Source organism: Pinus tabuliformis, chromosome 7 (genome assembly GCF_031772625.1).
Source record: "Pinus tabuliformis cultivar Carrire ecotype Pingquan chromosome 7, CPIR1, whole genome shotgun sequence".
NCBI lineage: Eukaryota > Viridiplantae > Streptophyta > Pinopsida > Pinales > Pinaceae > Pinus > Pinus tabuliformis.
In genome coordinates, this window is record NC_142293.1 from 1,682,224,588 (window position 1) to 1,682,240,558 (window position 15,971).

At 33.7% G+C, this 15,971-nt stretch overlaps 1 protein-coding gene across 1 annotated transcript; it reads left to right on the plus strand.

Annotated features, from left to right (window-relative positions):
- The first annotated feature begins 7,897 nt into the window (after nt 1-7,897).
- Nucleotides 7,898-10,713, plus strand: LOC149254945 (endoglucanase 16-like). The gene is made up of 7 exons (XM_089454883.1): nt 7,898-8,054; nt 8,446-8,627; nt 9,303-9,380; nt 9,503-9,655; nt 9,774-9,882; nt 10,007-10,170; nt 10,381-10,713. The coding sequence occupies exons 1-7, from the start codon at nt 7,898-7,900 to the stop codon at nt 10,711-10,713; spliced, it is 1,176 nt and encodes a 391-aa protein (XP_089311009.1).
- The last annotated feature ends 5,258 nt before the right edge of the window (nt 10,714-15,971 follow it).

Below are 15,971 nucleotides of genomic sequence, written 5' to 3' on the forward strand. Positions count from 1 at the left end.
GAAATGCATGGTTAAACTTGCAGCAATTCAAGTTTTGTGTGGGTCAAGATAGCAACAAAATAAAAATAAAATGGAAATTTTCATGTAAATGGGTATACGACTGTAAGACCTGGTAAGGAATGCATAACCGAGTAAATCACTAATAAAGTCTGAATGTCCACTTGGGTGATATGGAGATGCATGTGGTGGTATGATGAAGCATGTTGAAATAGGAAAGCTTGTGAGATTATCAAATACCCTAACATTGACTGGGTAGGGCCTGGAGGTGAGTGGTGGCTGGCTCACTTGGCAGATTTGGCTAGATTTGGCCAAGGAAAACCCAAAGTCAAGTTTAGATGGGGATTGTTAGATAAACTTGACCCTATGGTGGAGTTGAGGTTATGTCAACCGTTAGGGTTAACAGTATTGGTTTTGGGCACCTAGTATTGGTGACTCATGGTATTGAGCTCATGGTATTACATGTAGTTCAAGCCCTTAAAAGCTTGTGTATTCTCCATTGTAGGCAGCCATGGTTGAGCGCTGAAAGCTCAGGTTGTTGGCCGGTTTAGTTGTGTTTTAGCTAAGGACAATAATAGATCTATTGTTGGTTGGTTTTTCCCCCAATTGGGGTTTTCCACATAATCATGGTGTACATGGTTTGAATGTGTATTTCTTAATTGTTATATTTATTTCCCTTTAACTCTAACACAATATAGTTTGTTTTGGTATATGCCTCATAAATTCATGGAGCAATTGAGCTCTCGACACCATTCTTTAATAAAGAATTCTATGTGGTGAGAAAACTGGTACCGTGGAAGAATGGATTTATGTATTCACAATTGACCCATTGGCATGTTCTTAATTTTGTTCATGGTAAATGGCAATCATAAAAAATTTACTTATTTTTTCTCTACTACTCTTTCCTTTACTGAGTTTCGTTTGCAACATGTGGTGCAATTACTTGTTTATAATCCTTGTATCATATCAGATTATGGCATGTCTAAAAAAATACATCTCTGTAAACCTATAATAACTTCTTATATTCTCTTCTTTTAATTATTAAACAATTACAACTCAAATTCAAATGTTAAGCTTTACTAACATATTTTTGAGTGAAATTATTTCTATAATATGTTATTAAACTTTATGTTATTCATCTTGTTTTTACAATTATATGAATATGCCAAGAGTTTTAAGAGTTTTGGTGTTTGGAATCCATTTGTAGCAGTCCCACCCATGTTTGTTAAATATCTTCCAACTTATTACTTTACTTAAAATACAAACCTAAAAATGATTTAATTATAAAATTTACTAAATAAAAATTTGTAAAAAAAACATTATACAAAATATGGAATGAGATATTACATGGTATCTGCATTTTCTGTCACATTTGCAAAAACTAGTAGAATGTAAATAAAAGCTTCCGGTTTTGAAATTAAACTTTATACCTCTTCTCTATAACTTTATAAGACTGATAGAATGTATATTAGAACTCTAAATTTTAAAAATAAATCCATTAAAATTTTAAAATTAAATTTGTTATCTTTTTAATTTACGAAATTATAACTTTAATTACATACATTTAAATTTGTTCTTTAATTTTACGGGTTTTGAAATAGTTAATATTTCGTATATTAATAGAAACGCTCACAGTGCCGATCTAATAGGCAACGGTAGTTAGTATATATTCCGTTTGTGTGGAAAAATTAAATATTCAATAAATATTCTAGTTTGTGTAGAAAAACTAACTTCGTTATCTTCCTTGTGTTTCTTGAAACTTTAACATTTACTCGTTAATAGTACTATGAGGAAATGGTGATGAGGCAACCTTATACACTGACTTACCATTCAGTTAATATTTTCCTGGAATTTCCATCGTTTCATGTCCAACTGACACCCACAAGACTTCTCTACCCTTCAAAATAAGCACTGCATCAAAACTGCATGCAAGACTTCTTTGTCTTGCAAAACCTCTACAATACCCACATCAAACATGCATGCAAACAAAGAGACCGAATCCCCTTTATGTTTTTATTCTTCATTACACGTTGGTTGCGTGAGACTACAAATATATATACGCATCAACTTTTGCAGATATTTATTTTTGTACCCATTTACTGATCAATTGCAGCAAAAATGGGTTACAGGGTTACCGTGGAAAGGTTTGTGTGTATAATTCTTGCTACTGTTCTATCTTCTGATCATCAGTTTGTGTTAGGTGAGTTTGACTACAAAGATGCTCTGCATAAATCTATTCTGTTTCTGGAGGCTCAACGTTCAGGAAAACTGTCCAGCAGTAGCAACAGGATAAGCTGGAGAGTAGATTCTGGTCTAACAGACGGACAAATCCAAAATGTAATAACAATTTTTTCTCATTTTGGTATTGCCATCTGTTCCGGATTGTATTAGAAACGTTGTTTCCTGAATTTTTTAGAAGTGTTGTTAATCATACCCAAAACGGCAAAATAACGACGCTGATCTTATCAATGCGAAAATAACGAGGGTATCTATTTTGGCGAAAACGATTGATACTCCACCCACAACTTATTTAGATCAAACAATTGATCTCTCGGAATTGATTTCTCAGCACTATCAGATTTCGGGATATTATGAGAATATACAATTAAGTTATTAACATAAAGATCCCTCGCAACCCACCTACAATGTGAATTCTTACTCCAGTATTATGAGTTATGAGTTTGCAACAGCTTGATTTCTATCAACATTCTTTGTCCATATAAATTAGGAATTGATTATTTGGTTCAGATTTCCAAGAAGTCTGGAAAGATACAATGATGTTCAACATGGTTTTTACTGTGTATTTATGTAGGTGGATTTGGTGGGCGGTTACTACGACGTTGGGGATAATGTGAAGTATGGGTTTCTGATGGCTTTCACCGTTACCATGCTGGTATGGGGAGCCCTTCAGTATAGAGATGAACTTGCAGCAGCGGGAGAGTTGGAGAATGTTAGGGATGTCATTAAGTGGGGAACTGATTATTTCATCAAAGTTGCTGATCAAATGAAGGGTAAAACAGAGAAACAGCAAGACCCCAATTGCTGTACAAATGAAGGGAAAAACAGAGAAACACCAAGACAAGAAAACCAAATGCTAAAAACTGAATTTTGGACCGAACTGTTTTTATTTAACAATGAGTTTTCACCGCTTTTCATTTCATGGGAAAATGCATGTTTTATAGTTACAACTAATTAACTGTTACAGACTTATTCATTACAAGGAACTGACTATACCTAAATTTGCTAAAATGACTAAATCGTTGTCAAAGTAACAAACTCCATCTTGACAACAATTTTCCCATTCATCAACTTTCCCGCAAGCCAAGAGAAGCTAAACACCACTGCAGCTTCTCTACTGTAACTGGCTTTGTGAATATGTCTGCACAATTTTCTCGTTTATGGACCTTTTTAAGAGCTACTTTTCCGCCATCGATCACATGTCTCAGAAAATGATACCTTACATCAATGTGCTTGGTTCTGCTATGATAGGCAGGGTTTGTAGCCAACTGAATAGCGCTTTGACTGTCACAAAGTACATTCACTTTCTCTTGCGTCCTTCCAATCTCATCGAGCAAACCATTTAACCAGATTGCTTCTTTACTGGCATCTGAAGCAGCTATATATTCAGCTTCGGTAGTGGACAACGCAACTGTTTCATAAAGCTTTTACATCCAACTAATTGCTCCACCTGTAAGAGTAAAGACATAACCTGTAGTAGATCTTCTTTTGTCCAAATCACATGCATAGTCAGCATCTACATATCCGCAAACTGATCCTTCACTACCATTAAAGACGATGCAATGGTCACTTGTGCCTCTTAGATATCAAAGCACCCATTTCACTGCTTGCCAATGTTCTTTACCTGGATTTGCCATGAACCTGCTGACAACTCCAACTGCATGTGAAATGTCAGGTCTTGTAGATACCATTGCATACATTAAGTTGCCTACAGTGTTTGCATATGGTACATGAGACATATACTGCTTTTCTTCATCAGCTCTAGGACTCAAAATCGAAGAAAGCTTAAAATGGGAAGCTAAAGGAACATTAACAGGTTTCACATTATTCATAGAGAACTTTTCAAGTACCTTCTCCACATACTTCTGCTGTGACAACCAAAGCTTACCATTTTTCCTGTCTCTGTGTATCTCCATGCCCAAGATATATTTTGCTGCTCCAAGATCCTTCATATCAAACGTCCTAGAGAGTTGAGCCTTTAACCTGTTGATCTCTTCCATGCTCTTGCTTGCAATAAGCATATCGTCAACATACAAAGCTAAGATAATGAACATGTCATTGAAACTTTTGAAGTACACACAATGATCATACTCACTTCTTATAAAGTTCTGGCTCACCATGAAGGAATCAAACTTCTTGTACCATTGTCTGGGAGACTGCCTCAGACCATACAATGATTTCCTGAGCTTGCAAACTAATCTTCTGCTGCGACCTCGTACAAAACCTTTTGGTTGTTCCATATATATCTCTTCGTTCAAATCACCATGTAGAAAAGTTGTTTTAACATCTAACTGTTCTAACTCAAGATTAAGCAACGCAGTTAGTGCCAACACAGTACGTATAGAAACAAGTTTTACAACTGGAGAAAAAATCTCATGAAAGTCTATACCTTCAACCTGAGAATACCCTTTCGCTACCAGTCTCGCCTTATACCTTCCAATACTACCATCAACCTTTTGTTTCAGCTTGAAGACCCATTTACATCCAACAACACTTCTCCCTTCAGGAAGCTCTACAAGATCCCAGGTATTGTTCTTGGCTAAGGAGTCCATTTCTTCTTCCATAGCCATTTTCCATATCTCGCTATCTATATCATCCACTGCTTCCTGATAACAAGAAGGTTCCTCATCTTCAGTAACCAAAGCAACAGATGAAGCAGAATCTTCATACCTTTTGGGAGTTTTCCTTTCCCTTATAGACCTTCTCAGAGCGACTAGTTGCTGAACTGGTTCAGAAACTTGCACTGGTTCAGAAGCTTCAATAGCTTCCTTTGTGTCTTCAACACCTTTGTCTCCAGAAGTCTCTCCTTCCATTCGACTGTCACCGAAAGATCTAGTCTCCAACTGAACTCGTTGACTCGGCGATACCTGTTCATGTTCAATTATTTCAACATTTGATTTTAACAAAGAGGATTCATCAAATGTTACATCTCTACTAATGACTATCTTCTGCAATGTAGGATCCCACAACCTATACCCTTTCACTGCATAGTCATACCCAATAAAGACATAACATTTTGACTTTGGATCTAATTTTGAACGCTGATTTTTCAGAATAAGAGAATAAGCATCACAGCCAAATATCCTCAAATGAGAATAGTCACAAGATCGACCTGTCCAAACTTCTTCAGGGATTTTACAATCAATTGCTACTGAAGGTGATCTGTTAACTAAATAACAAGTAGTAGATACTGCTTCTGCCCACAACTCCTTTTGCAAGTTAGCATTGCTGATCATGCTTCTGGCTCTTTCCATAAGAGTCTGATTCATACGCTCAGCAACACCATTTTGCTGAGGAGTATAGACAGCAGTTTTGTGTCTAACAATGCCCTCATCCTTACAGTATTGTTCAAATTCAACAAAAGTGAGCTCACCACCATTGTCAGTTCTTAGACATTTAATAGATTTGTCTGTTCTTTTCTCTACCATTACTTTAAATTGTTTAAAGACATTGAATAGATCAGCTGTCCTTTTTAGCATATAGATCCAAACTCTACGAGAGTAATCATCAATGAACGTTAAAAAATACAATGCACCTCCATATGACATAACAGGGAAAGGCCCCCATAGATCAGAATGAATGTAGTCTAAAACATCTTTACTATTATGATTGCCAACTTTAAATCTCTGTTTACACTGTTTTCCATACACACAATGTTTACAGAAATCTAAATTCAAGGATTTCAGACCGGGAAGAGATTTACGTTTCATCAGTATGTGAAGACCTTTCTCGCTCATATGGCCCAAACGCTGATGCCACAGACGAGTACCTGCTTCTTCCTTTTCTGACGCAACCACTGCTTCACCGACCTAAGTACTTCCTTTTAACCTGTAAAGATTTCCGACCTTTTCTACCTTCATAACCACAAGAGCACCTTTGAAGACTTTCACGATGCCATCCTGACCTGTAAACTTATAACCTTCTGAATCCAACACTCCCAAAGAGATTAAATTTTTCTTCAAATCAGGTACATGTCTAACACTAGTTAATGTTCTAACTGTGTTATCATACATCTTAATCCTAATATCTCCCATCCCAACAGTCTGACATGACATATTGTTACCCATAAACACAGAACTACCGTTTACATTTTCATACGAAGTAAACCAATTTCTATGTGGGCACATATGATGCGAAGCACCAGAGTCTAATAGCCAGCTATCAAAACTCTGAGAGACATTACATTCAGGTGAAGTTTCATCTATCATACACAATTTTTCAGCAGATAAAACTTCATCTACCATACCTGAATCAGCCTGATTCTCTTCATTCTTCAGGTTTTCAGATTCCTTTCGTTTCCAACAGTCCTTCTTCAAGTGTCCAACTTTACCGCAGTTCCAACATTTTGCCTTACACTTCTTGCCCTTAGATTTCGACCTGGAAGACCCCCTTGGTTTGTCTCCTCTTTCCTTTGAGCGTCCTCTAGCGACCATGGCTTCTGATGCAGTTGTATCAGTGTTGGATTTCTTTCGTACTTCTTCAGACAGAAGAGCTCCCACGACTGATTCAAACTTCAAAGAATCAGCAGAGCTGAAGCTGATTGAGGTTATGAAGTGATCCCATGATTCAGGCAGAGAACACAGCAAGGTTATGGCTTTATCTTCTTCCTGTATTTTGACTTCCATATCTATTAATTGACAAATTAGTGTATTAAAAACATTCAAATGTTCTGCAACGCTTGAACCTTCTTTCATTCGAAGACTGTATAACTGTCGTTTCAGATAAATTCTTTTGGTTAATGATTTTGTCATATAAAAGTTTTCAAGTTTTTCCCACAAACCTGATGCCGTAGTCTCTTCAACGATGTTGAAGAGAACTTCATCCGCTAGACATAACCAGATGGTACTGAGAGCTCGGGCATCCAAGTCCTCCCAGTCTGAAGTAGTCATGGTTGTAGGTTTCTTAGTAACCCCATCCAATGCCTTGTGCAACCCTTGCTGCACAAGCAGATCCTTAACCTTCAGTTTCCAAAGAGCAAAATTGCTCTTTCCGGTGAATTTCTCCACCTCGAATCTTGCATTCGACATCTTGGCCATTTTTCCTCCTTCCTAGGGTTTCAGTCTTTCTAGGGTTTTATATTTCCTTTTTTTTTTTAGGTTTTCCTTCAACTAAAGAGTATATCTCCTTATTTCTCCAAATAGGAAAAAAAAACCCTTAAAATTTTTCTTTTCTTCAATAATAAAAAAAAATTGTCTCCTTATTTCTCCAAAACCCTTAAAATTTCCTTTTCTTAAAAAAAAATTGTTCTGTTCCTCCTATTTCACTCACACATTCCTTTAAAAAAGAAATTCTGAAACAATTTCTGAATACAAGCCCATAATTATTTAGCAATGGCTAGAAAAAAAAAATGATACCCGGTCTTTCACGCTTTGACGCAGCTTTTGCTGGTCTTTACGCAGGTTCTAAAATGCTGATCTCCTCTTACGCAGGCTGATTGCAAGTTTTGGACTCACGCTGCCTTCACGCTCATCCAACCGCTCTCACGCATGCTGATTGCAAGTTCTTCAATGCACAGCCGCCTTTTTTTCAACGCTTTTGCACACGCAGATTTGAGAAACACCTTCACGCTGACCGCTGAGCACATAGACGTTCACTCTGACCGCTGAACACACAGACAGGTCTGTCAACGTGGAACTTGGCTGGGCATAGAGACACCTTCACGATGACTGTAGAACGCAGAGATGCAGAGATACATAGCCTTCACGCTGAGAACAGCCTCTCGACAGAACTCCTAGACTCCAAGCTCAATTCACTGGCTCTAATACCAATTGCTAATCAAATGAAGGGAAAAACAGAGAAACAGAAAGACCCCAATTGCTGTACAAATGAAGCGAAAAACAGAGAAACAACAAGACAAGAAAACCGAATGCTAAAAACTAAATTTTGGACCGAACTGTTTTTATTTAACAATGAGTTTTCACCGCTTTTCATTTCATGGGAAAATGCCTGTTTTATAGTTACAACTAATTAACCGTTACAGACTTATTCCTTACAAGGAACTGACTATACCTAAATTTTCTAAAACGACTAAATCGTTGTCAAACTAACAAAAGCAAGCGCCACCGAAAACTAGCTGTGGGTTCAGGTGAATTAATTGCCATCCCAACTAAATTTACTCATGGATCACAAAAAAATTTACTAAGGATCACAACAAATGGCAATTATGAATTTAGTTATGGTTTTGTTTTTAGGTGGGAGATCCAACTGCAGACCATAACTGTTGGGAGAACCCAGAGAGGATGGACACTCCAAGGACTTTGTACAGAATAGATACATCCACTCACGGGAGAGAAATTGCAGCAGAGACTGCTGCAGCATTGGCCGCTTCCTCTGTCGTCTTTGCAACCATTGACAAACCTTATTCCATTCTCCCACTCCAAAGAGCTACTTTGGTATAATATTATGCGTATTCTAAAATCACTTATACTGTATTATTGGTTTAGAACAACGATTGCAGATTTGAGAGATATTGAGATATTTTAGAATCCTAAAAGGTCAATGGTTTAATTTCTTTTCACTATTATATACTATTTTTAGAATTTACAGTCCAGATCACTTTAGTAATTAAAACAAACATATGATAGGAAACAATTTCTTTTCACTGTTTTATTCTATTCTATTATATTCTTAGAATTTACAATTTACATAACTTTAGCAACTTATGATAGGTCATATTTGTTTGTGGATGAATGTTTTTTTATAACTTTTATTTTAAATTTAATTTAATGTCTTCATTTTTGGAATATTTTGGGATCAGACAAATACGGACAGGTGAGATTACTTATTTGAGGTTGCCTACGTTTTTTATATGATTCCAAAATATTCCAAAAATCTTTCAAAAATGCCCATTTTTAACATGTCTATGAAATTCATGTCTTAGATTCAAAATTGAAAATTAATTTAATGAATTGTCTTCTCCAACATTTTAAAATACTCATATAATTGAATATTAATTTAGTGCAGCTCTTTCGTTCATGTGTTAGATTCAAAATTGAGAATTAATTTAATGAATTTTATTCTCCAACTTTTTATGATACTCATGTAATTGAATATGTCATTTAGTACAGCTCTTTCGTTTCGCTGACCAGTACCGGGGAACATATCATGGAGAATGCCCTTTCTATTGCTCTCTCTCGGGCTATGATGTATCTTTCCTTAACATTATTAATTTTACTTCCTTTTTTACTTCACACTATTATTTATTTAAACTACAGAGTGAGTAACTTCTTGAAGTCTTCTTATTATTCCTCTACTAACTAACTTACAGGACGAGCTTGCATGGGCAGCGGAGTGGCTATATAGAGCAACTGGATTGCCATATTATACCAAATACATACTCCACCAAAATTTTTGTACTTCCAATGAGTATGAGTTCAATTGGGATCTCAAATGTGCAGTAGTTCAAATCCACCTGTCTAGTGTAAGTCCATATTCACATAAACATATGAATCACCAAATGTTCAATTTAGAAAAAGTTTAAGACTAACCACTTGACCCTCAACTGACCACATCTTCATAAAAATTAATAAACTTGGCAGCTATATCTCTCCGGAGAAACCAACCTGGAAGTTTTCAGAGGCCAAGCAGAAGTGTTCCTCTGCTCAGTTCTTCCACAAAGTCCTCAATTCAAAAATTCCATCACACCAGGTAAATGGAAGTTTCTCCCTGTCATGCTCTGAGTTTCAAAATTAAGCTCATCAACAGTGTTTGTATCTGTTGAGTTTCAAAATTAAGCTCATTAACAGTGTTTGTATCTGTTTCACTTGTACAGGAGGTTTGTTGTTTGTCAGAGATGGTGCAAATACACAATATGCTACTGGCACATCATTCCTTGCATCAGTTTACAGTGACTTACTGTCACGATATAAGCAATACCTGCAATGTGGTGATCAAACATATGAACCAAGCATTCTTATTGCATTTGCCAAACAACAAGTACACATACATATTATAATTTTTTAAGTGTTGCAAAATATTTAATTAATGAGGAGAAGAATTGAGCACACTTGTATATCCATTCCAGCTTTCTCAGAGTATAAGAGATTCAGAGTTAAATAAATTTGATTTTTTGTTTTTTCATATCATAATTTGCAAAAGCAAGAAAAGTAGTAGCTAACAAATCCACTTTCCATATGTAAATTGCAGGTGGATTACATTTTGGGAAAGAATCCTACAGGTATGTCTTTCATGGTGGGTTTTGGTGACAAATATCCACAGCAAGCTCACCACAGAGGGTCGTCCATAGTTTTGATATACGAGGATTCCAGAAAGATATCATGTACCAAAGGTTTCACTTTGTGGTTCAACAGAGAAGCACCAAACCCAAATGAATTAACAGGTGCAGTTGTGGGAGGGCCTGATCGCTATGACAGGTTTGAGGATAGCAGGGCTGATTCCACCAAGCTTGAGCCCACGACGTATATCAATGCTCCTCTCGTGGGATTTCTGGCTAAGATCCACAACAACATCATGGAATAATCGACATAACAGGGCCGATTCGTGCAAGCTTGAGCCCACAACTTATATCAATGATCCTCTTGTGGGAGTCCTGGCTAAGATCCACAACATCAACATGGAATCACAGACTTAAGTTCAAAAATTTATGCTAGTAATATCTTTTACTAAGTCTGTATTCTATATGCAAATCTGAGTCGATGGAAATATATATGAATTTTGGTGCTTCTGGGCTCCAGAATTGTTTTGTTTCATTTCATCCTGTTGAGTCCTATAATTAGATTGAAGACTTGTTTTTACATCTTAGATCCCATATGCAGATTGAAATTTCTTCTATTTTTAAATAGCATTGATATTAGCATAGAAGAACATGGTGTATGAGAGTCTCGGAAGATCCTGTGCCATCGTGTTATATATGTGAGCATACAGGGAATGTGTGATCATAGGATTTTTGTTCCATGATGTTATATATGAGCATTTAGGAATGTGTAATCATAGGATTTATTTGTTTATTAATGTATAGATTGCTCTTGACTTGCACGAGCCGGAAATTTGCACTTGGTTATAATGTATATTTTTTCTTAAATAATATGAATATATTATAATTTTTTTTAATGGTGTTTAACTTTAAAATACAAGTAGGGAGGATGGATAATTTGAATATAGGTTGGAAATTTATAGATATCCTACAACAAATATTGGAGTATATGAGCATTACGGAATATAGATTTTGATTTGTGTTTAGTTTACAAAATATGCAAGTGATATAAATGTTGTATAAAACTATATGTATTGTGCCAAGGAGATAGATATTGTGATAAAGAAATATTCTTTGTTAAGATGGGAAAATAGATATTTCGTTGGGAATTCATAGATATCATATAACAAACATTAGACTATATCAGCATTATGAAATATAGACTTTGGTTTGTGTTTAGATTATGTTTTTTAAAGAATGTATATTGATATCACCACTGTGTATAAAATTATATGTATGTGATAAATAAATAGACATTCTTAAGATGGGGGAGCATATACTAATTACTTACACACAATTCAAAACCAACGCTTTTACTTTGTAACTCCATCATGTAGACATTGCTAAAATGACATCTAGATAGAGAAACAACCATCCACTAGATTTCATGGGTACCCAACCATTGTACTTTGGTTCATTACGATGTCCCTTCATGTACATGGTTCATTCAACTTCTTGCACTTCCTGTATTATACAACCACTATGGTCCATTCAAGTGTTTCCAACCAACACATGTCTCGCTCCTAGTGTTAACGAACTTCCTAATAGAGACGATAGAACTAAACGAGACAACTCCTCTATATGGCCACACCCTCCTATAGATTTCCCTTTGTTTTCTCTACAATATAATTTATTATTGATTTGATATAGTATGTAAAGGTTTTTATCTTTTATTTTGTTTTATTTGATTGTATATGCATAGTTTCCAATTAATTTGATGACAATTATTTCCATTCGAAATTTATTTATTTTTCATATCATTTGATCTAATTTGTTTCCTATTATTTCATAAAAGTGCCAAAAAAATTATTGAAAAATTCTTGGTAACGAGATCCAAATCAAAGAGTTCAAAGCGTTGATCATATGGGTGTCTTTAAAGATTTTGATTAAATTCAGATGCAAGAAATTTGAATCTGGATCATGTATACACATTGCTAATATAATTTTATGAGCTCTCAATTCCTTAAATCTAGATATAGAGGAATTGTTGATATATTATTTGTATTTGGATCTGGATAAGATAAATTATGTCTTAAAAAAAACTTTCATAACTTAGATCATATATATTATGATTTGGATCAAACTTAATATATCATTATTTGAAATTTCCAAATCCTTGATACTAGATATCCAAATCCAAATCTTTCTTTCACCTAATATTTCATAGATTTGAAATAACATGGTGGACAATGAAATGAATCTTACCAAATTTTTAGTGCATTTATGATGACATGTAATATGACATGCCATGTTGACATGTCATATTACATGTCATCCCATATGGCCAATGACTGATTTAATTTATTAAGCATACTAATGACTTGGTATGATGACATATACATTGACATGGTAGTTTTGACATAGGTGTTAAAAGTATTCACATTTCATGAATTCATTGTATCTGGATAAGTAATGATTTAATGGAATTTATTGTGGTGTTATGCATTCTAAATTTTATTTTCTATCTAACTATATGGAACTATGAATTTGTTTTGAATTTTTTCATATGTATTATTTGTATAAGGATCCCGATCATTTATTTTCTCACTTCATTCTTCCTAATTCCATAATATTCATTTCCACTTCAAGTACCTGGATCAAGAATTTTATATAAGTATTTGGATATTGACAATACATATATGGATTAAATTTTATAGGCCTTATAAAAGTCTTATGGATACCGAGGTATCCACTTTGTTTCTCACATTCAGATTGTTTTGTTTAGTCCATGTTACTTGTGAAGTTCTTCTCCATGTTAGATTAAACTACTCAGCTATTCGTGGGCTAACCAATGGATTATTAGAGATAATCATGTATGGAATCTACTAGACACTGGCATGCTTTTGCTGACGTGTCATCTACCATAGTATTGCTATCCATTACATATTTTCATATCCCAAATTTTTGTATACTAGTCTAGTATATGATTGAGATTAAAAGAATACACTGTAGCCCATATTGCATAATATTGTGCAAATGAATTATGTTAGGTGAAGGATAGCTTATAAACTCTTTGTAACCATTTCACCCAATGAATATGGGATTAATATTGGAATCTATTATTTGTTTATGATTACTTGCGTAAATATATAATTATTTAACTATTAACATACTAGCTATTACTTTTGTACATTTGGCAAATCTTTTCAAGACCGAAATAATCTGAATGATAAAGAAAATAGAAAGAATAAGAGAATAAAATAAATAATAGAAAAATAAGGAGAAAAAAACCTACTTGCATACAAATAAACACTATGACATATTCAAAATCTTGAATCAAATACAAATATCCTTATAACAAATTACAATGTGTTACTAACCATAAGAATTTTAAAAATGGAAAATTATATCGACATCATTGTTTGAAAGGAACAATCGTATGCTTTTATCAAACATTTTTCATAAGAAATATTAAAATTAGACTTCGAAAGTGGAATTTGTTGTAACAAAAAGAAGATAAAATTGAATGTACTTTATTAATTATGTCATTTAAGAGGAAGTTCTTTTCAGAAACAAAGAGAACGAAAATTTAGATTCCAAAGTTTGTATAATTTTATCAATTCTTAATAAATGTACTTTATTAAGTATCCCATTTAAGAGGATGTTCTTTTGAGAAACAAGGAGATCAAAAATTTAGATTCGAGAGGCTTGTATAATTTTATCAGCTCTTACTGATAAATTTCTTAATGATAAATTGAAACGTCATATATCTTTGGAGAAGACTTCTATGGCAATTGTTGTTATATATTTTGTATTTCTATCAAGGTTTAAGATTTCCATATTCTTATATTTCACAATAATATATTTTTCAATTAATATTTCATATTGGATACAAGAATATGTATGTGATTTTTTAAATAAAAAAAAGTTTTTTAAATATTAATATATTTTTTGTGCTCAATATTTTATTGATTTTATTAATTATTTAATTTAATTTTGTAATTAATTTTTTTTCTTGTGTTTTATCTCAATGCACATGTTTCCAGTTAGGATAGGTAATTAGACATAATATTTCTAACATATACAGATAGTTAAATTTTATAAATTATAATGTTATTTTTCTAATTTAATTGATATTAAATTTATTCCAACAATTTAGGTGGAAACTATACCAAATGAGAGCAAGTCCAATGGGGACTTGCCATTAAATGATTCTAGCTTGTTGTTGGGGGAATTTTTTTTAAACAATTAACATGCTAATTTGAACCATAAGGATATTGTTTAAGATGATGTTATCATAAAATAATCAACTATAAATCTAAAGTTAAGATGAATTCACATATACATTTCAAAGTTATTGAATAAAGTTAAGATGAATTTGCGTATACATTTCAAAGTTATTGCATGTTATTCAAGCTACTTTTTATAGAGAGTAGAATTTTTAAGATATATATATATATATATATATATATATATATAACAAAAAATACAAATATTATAGAAATATTCAAACAAATTAAGTGATTGTGTATGATTGTATGTTATTAATACTAATGTAGATCTATGTTACATCTATTAATCACTAAGTGGAATAAAGGTCAATTGCGACACCAATTTATTTGTGATTAAAAGATTGAGATTTAGATGGATTTATGTGAGTTTATTTCCTTATGACTATTATGGATGATGAAAAAATCAAATTTTATGAACTTTATTTTTCAATTGAATTTATAAGGATTACAATACATTATACATCTCTCCTATACCACGTTTAAAGTGCACCTGTTTACTCTTGCTGGGAAAATGAAATATGGAGTGCATAATCCTTTACTAATAGTGTTTTTGAATAATAATAATATATTATCATGGTTGTGATGGAATGAATAGCCATATTATCAATGCCTTGGACATGAACATTAGTTTTTTTCCCTTGGAAAAATATGGAGTGCATAACCCTTTACTAATTGTGTTTTTGAATAATAGTAATATATTATCATGGTTGTGATGGAATGAATAGCCATATTATCAATGCCTTGGACATGAACATTAGTTTTTTTCCCTCGGAAAAATTTGGGCAGATCAACCCCGAAGGGAGTCTTTTAAAGCCCGTCGACGAGACTAGCAGGGTCTAACCCCAAGGGTGTCGAGGAGAATTGCTCATGTGACCTCCCGATCGGGGAGGTACTTAAAAACAGGGACTCAAATATTTGAGCTAACTCTTGGGGCTTGGACATGAACATTAGTTGTTTTCAATTCTAGTAAATATAATTGATCTGTGGGAACAAATTTTGATCTCTTCTATGAATCATAGGAAACTACACTCAATCATTCCCAACAAAGAACAAATGCTATATCGAATTTATTACTTCACACAACCTTTACATCTAAACTTTATCTATAAAAAAAAAAATGTTTTAGAGGTAGAAATTTAGAAGGAAGCATTAGAAACTCCTATTGAGTCCATGTAGTTGTACCACCATCTTAGATCACAAATTCCACTTGCATTTATTCAAAGTAGAGTATCATCCCTTAAGACATCAAAATCCATTATATGTACTTAGAAATAAGTTTAGAATATGAATAT

Bases quoted from the DNA above. Each gene is read 5' to 3' on its own strand.
- LOC149254945 (XM_089454883.1), top strand. From the start codon at position 7,898: ATGACTGTAGAACGCAGAGATGCAGAGATACATAGCCTTCACGCTGAG. The intron at 8,055-8,445 runs GTACAAATGAAG...ATCCAACTGCAG, and splicing joins ACAGAAAGACCCCAATTGCT to ACCATAACTGTTGGGAGAAC. The intron at 8,628-9,302 runs GTATAATATTAT...CATTTAGTACAG, and splicing joins CACTCCAAAGAGCTACTTTG to CTCTTTCGTTTCGCTGACCA.